Below are 5027 nucleotides of genomic sequence, written 5' to 3'. Positions count from 1 at the left end.
AACTATCCCTATTTTCCCCTAAATGTTTCTCTAAACATTTCTGTTAACAATACTGCTGTATTTTTGTAGTGAATTGGACAGAGTACTTGATAAGAAGGTAAAACAAATGTTTCAAATTCACCAGACACACAAAAACACAGGCTTCTCCACGGTGACATTATGTGTCAGAGTATGATGCAGAGTGATAGTGATGTCATAAACCCCTAACCATATAAAATTCAGTAGCTACCTTGGCAGAAGACACATTAGAAAAGCATTAGAGATGAATATTTACATTTTGTTTCTAGTTTTGTATATTTGGACAATTAACTGCTCTGATATCAACCAAAGCAATGTACTACTGTCTAATACAGGTACGTGATCAACCTTAAATTTTATAAATTATATTCTATTATGTTAGTAATCTAAGGACTTAATTTGAAAACCTATGTTTATGGTTGTTACTATTAGTAAAACTTCAAAAATTTCTAGTACAATAGCTGACACTTTTATATCTGTGTGAAAAACCTAAAGAAAATATTTGCCTAAAGAGTACAGACTTAGTATCTTCCTTCTCTCCACTTTCCCATTCAGTCCCTCAACCAAATCCTATGAATCTGGCATAGGATTTAATGAGTAGTAAGAGGTTTAAAGTTTTTTTTTTAATTTTATTTTTCTGAGACAGGGTTTATCTGTTTTCCAGGCTGATCTCAAGTTCATGGTCTCAAGAGATCTGCCTCAGTCTCCTGTAGCTGAAATTAGTAGGTAGATGCCATCATGCCTGACCAAATAGTATGTTTGATAAGGATTTGTTCTTGTCTCATTCTCTTTTCTGTCATACACAGTAACAAGTATAATCACAAATATCCATTATATACATTTTAAAGAACCCTACGGCTGTAGGAAACAAGCGATGAGGTGGGGGAAATGCAGATAATTGTACAGACTGGCCAGAGATACCTAAGAGATTTGACTTTCACGCTAAAGCTGGGGGTGTGCTCAAGGAAATTACAGTGAAACCTTTAATATTCTTTAAAAAATAATAGATGATGCTTGGCACCAATGGCTTACACCTGTAATCCTAGCTATGCAGAGGGCTGAAATCTAAAGATCTCATTTTGAAGGCAGCCAGGGCAGGAAATTCTGTGAGGCTCTTATCTACCAAGTAAGTACCAAAAAGCTGAAAGTAGAGCTGTGGCTCAAGTGATAGAAGGCCAGCCTTGAGGAAAAATGTTCAGGGACAGAGCTCAAACCCCCAGGACAGGCATATGCACTTAAAAAATGTGACTTTGGCCCGGTGCCAGTGGCTCATGTCTGTAATCCTAACTACTCAGGAGGCTGAGATCTCAGGACTGTGGTTCAAACCCGACCTGGGCACTAAAGTCCATGAGACTCTTACTTCCAGTTAACCACCAGAAAATCAGTGCTGTGGCTCAAAGAGTAGTGTGTTAGCCTTGAGCTGAAGAGCTCAGGGAGAGTGCCCAGACCCAGAGTTCAAATCCTATGACCATCAAAAAAAATGTGACTTTGGGTTGTAGTCTTCATTGATGAAAAGATTTTATTTTGAGAGAGCGGTGAACTACTATCAAAGTAGAAGGAAACATGGTTACCTAACAAATGGATTTCACAATGTCTTTGCAGGAACTGGAAGCTCGATGGCAATGCCATCAAAAATGGATGATTTCAGGAAACGCTTACTAATTTTTATCATTGGCATTATGATAATAGCCTTTGTTTTTACATGTTTTTGTTTTCTTCACTACAATTGTATGGGCGATGATGCTGTCAGCTCAGACATGTAAGTTTTACACCTTGCATTATTATTATTATTATTATTATTATTATTATTTTAAAGGTGATGTACAGAGGTGTTACAATTATCTAAGTAAGGTAAATGAGTACATTTCTTGTCAAATATTATTTTTACCTTCTCAGTTTCCTCTCACATTCCTTCCCCATGACTCCCCTGCCCCCTAGTTGAAAAGTCAATTTCCAACATAGTATCTTGTGAGTATTGCTGTTGTGATAAATGCAAATAATTTTGATACATTTAATTTCATTTAAAGTTTTACATTTTTAATTTAAGAAGGTAAATCTGCATAGTGGAGCTTTCTTCATTTAGATTACTTAAGATTAACATTGGTGGGGTGGGGGGGAGGGTAATGGGGACCAAGACATGTGGAAGGGTATCAATGTATGTGAATTAATGCACCTTCTATCTGGCAAATATCATGTAACCCTTTTATTAAATACAATAAAATATTTAAAATGTAAGCAAATAAAAATTTAAAACACTATAATAAAAAAAAAGATTAACGTTAGGGTCCAGGAGTTTGGCCTAGTGGTACAGTGCTTGCCTAGCATACACAAAGATCTGGGTTCAATTTCTTGGTAACACATACATAGAAAAAAAAGCCGGAAGTGGTACTGTGGCTCAAGGGGCAGAGTGCTAGCCTTGAGAAAGGACAGTGCTCAGGCCCTGAGTTCAAGGCTTAGGACTGGCAAAAAGAGGATTAACTTTAGATTTTGAAAGAAATCACCAACGCCTTGTGAATAGATACATTTATTTAAATTACATCAATTCATAAATTTGTCACTTTCTCAACTTTTACCAAAGCTGCTTAATTAAGATTCTTTTTTTTCAAGTTCTTGTACTCTCTTTCCCTAAACAATGTATAATAAAAAAAATTCAGAAAGAAAGAAAAGGAAAGAGACATGTGGTTAGGCTTTTATTTTTTCAAAAGTCATAAAGCATTCTGGATAATCAATCACTTTAATATTTAATGATACCATTACTCTCATAACTTTCATTTCTGTCTTTCATATTAGAGGGTTAGGCAGGTTCTTATACATTGGTTTCCTAAACATTTCTCAGTCTAAAGACTATGGACTAAAATGTGGTCCCAGTGGCTCCAATACTTTCAGAGGAGCATTGTGACTATAAATATATACAAATGAATAGATTACTTGATGTTGTAAAACTGATGGGAAAATAATGACCTTAGTCTAATATTATACATATATATATATATATGTGTGTGTGTGTGTGTGTGTGTGTGTGTGTGTGTGTGTGTGTGTGTGTTGGTGGTGGTGGTGGTCATGGGGCTTGATCTCTGGGCCTGGGCACTATCCCTGAGCTCTTCAGCTCAAGGCTACCACCCTACCCCTTGAGTCACAGCCCCACTTCTCATTTTTTCTAGTGGTTAATTAGAGTTGAGTCTCACGGACTTTAGTGCCTGGGCTGGCTTTGGACATCGATCCTCAGATTACGGTCTCGATTCCTGAGCTGCTATGATTATAGCCGTGAGCCACCGCACCAGGTTTCTTACATTGTTTCTCACATTTTTAATAAAAAAGGTTTGATTTCTGAACTAAGAGGTTCTCTTTCTTTGTCTAATATATTTTATATTGTATCTATATTTATTTATCTGAAATGCTTTTAAAAAATATTTAACTTGAATTCATATTTATGATCTAAGTTATATATAAAAATCTTACCACAGTCCAATTCTTATAGACTAAGAAAAGACCAAAAATTTAATCTTACATAGTACCATATTGTTTCAGTTGATAGCAATAGAATTGTATTTTTTTATTGTTATACTCCAAATTTTCTGCTTTTTAGGGAAAAGAGACACGGTATTTCAGCTATGTCATCTTATCAATCCAAAATATTAGCTAATGATTTCAAGATAACAAATTCATACAGTCTAGAAAGATACCTAATGATGAATGCTGGAGAAATGTTATCTCCACCTCCAAGTGCAGAAATATTGTCCCCACCAACCAGTAGTGAAAAGTTAATCGCGTCCCCATATCCTGAAAACATACGCATACCATGCTGTACTGAAATATTAAATAGACCACCAAGTGACAAAAAGTCATCTAAGTCATCGAGAAAATCCACCAGGTCACATCACCTGGAAAAGTCACATAGGACACAGAGTCTAGAAAACATAACCTGTTTCCATAAGGAAGACTGCCCAGTCTTTCCATACAAGCCATGTGAACTACCTCTTGTGGTGAGAACACATTCATCAACCAGAATCAGGTCAATCAAGTCACCTGGCCTACCTCAATTACAAAATCAAATCTTGTCATGCAAACCATCCAGACCAAGAAAATCAGCTAAATTACGCAAACGCTTTCATCTAAAAAAATCGGGTATACGAAATGCAGCCATGCTATCCAGACCTTTATTATCCAAGCGATGTCAGTGTTTTAAGGAAAGATGTCTTGTTTGCAACCCTTCTTCCGAATTAATGTTAACTAATATTCCTGAAACAATGAAGAAAAACACCCTAAACTTTTATGTTTCAAGCAAGAGGCAGTATTATTCTATATACTACCCTGAAGTAGACTCCAACAATGAATCATACCAAGATAGTATGAGTAATGATGATTCAATGACATATGACTCAGACGATAGTGACGCGGAAATAATAATTATGTGCAACATAAGACGCGATGATGTTGTCCCCAATCGCAACAAAAATACCTCAGGGCTCAATAAAAATAAAATCCAACCATGAAGGATCAAAATTCTACCAAAGATTGTATCTCATCATCATTTAAGCTTATAGATACAGAGAAAATTCATCTGTGATCCAATATGAAGATTACATTTATCCATCTTGGAGGCAATTTATTCTAAACATAATAAATGTGACATAGCATATTACTGGTGTATTTATCATTGTACTTTATTTTATTTTATTTGCTGGTCCTGGGGCTTCAACTCATGGTCTAGGCACTATTCTCTGAGCCTCTTTGTACTCAAGGTTAGCACTCTGCCACTTGAACCACAGTACTGCTTTTAGCTTTTTATGAGAAGTTACTGGGGATAAGAGTCTCATGGACTTTTCACTGGGCTGGTTCCAAACCTCAATCAGATCTCAGCCTCTGCAGGTGTGAGCCACCTATATCTGGCACGTTTCTTCTTTTCTAGACATGGACACTTGAATGAGAAATATAAATGTGAGCACATATACAAATCTAGAGGAAAATTGCTAAATGAGTAATCTGGATTCCTTCCCTCGGCTTATCTC

General features: G+C 36.2%; 1 protein-coding gene across 2 annotated transcripts; it reads left to right on the top strand.

The window, feature by feature from the left end:
• The first annotated feature begins 236 nt into the window (after window positions 1-236).
• CXHXorf66 (chromosome X CXorf66 homolog) lies at window positions 237-4657 on the top strand. 2 transcript variants are annotated; one of them, XM_090325969.1, is made up of 3 exons: window positions 237-353; window positions 1621-1777; window positions 3605-4657. In XM_090325969.1, the coding sequence occupies exons 1-3, from the start codon at window positions 263-265 to the stop codon at window positions 4509-4511; spliced, it is 1155 nt and encodes a 384-aa protein (XP_090182095.1). In that variant the 5' UTR covers window positions 237-262; the 3' UTR covers window positions 4512-4657. The 2 variants fall into 2 exon arrangements, with proteins under 2 accessions (XP_090182095.1, XP_090182096.1); XM_090325970.1 differs by lacking the exon at window positions 237-353 and adding an exon at window positions 686-740.
• The last annotated feature ends 370 nt before the right edge of the window (window positions 4658-5027 follow it).

This window comes from Megascapheus bottae, chromosome X (genome assembly GCF_031878675.1).
Source record: "Megascapheus bottae isolate mThoBot1 chromosome X, mThoBot2.hap1, whole genome shotgun sequence".
NCBI classification, from domain to species: Eukaryota; Metazoa; Chordata; class Mammalia; order Rodentia; family Geomyidae; genus Megascapheus; species Megascapheus bottae.
This window is presented reverse-complemented; position numbering and strand designations above follow the sequence as displayed.

What these genes read in the sequence shown, in the direction of transcription:
- CXHXorf66 (XM_090325969.1), top strand. Translation starts at nt 263, where the DNA reads ATGAATATTTACATTTTGTTTCTAGTTTTGTATATTTGGACAATTAAC. An exon ending in TGTACTACTGTCTAATACAG is followed by an intron (nt 354 to 1,620) that starts GTACGTGATCAA and finishes ATGTCTTTGCAG; the next exon opens with GAACTGGAAGCTCGATGGCA. An exon ending in GATGCTGTCAGCTCAGACAT is followed by an intron (nt 1,778 to 3,604) that starts GTAAGTTTTACA and finishes TCTGCTTTTTAG; the next exon opens with GGAAAAGAGACACGGTATTT.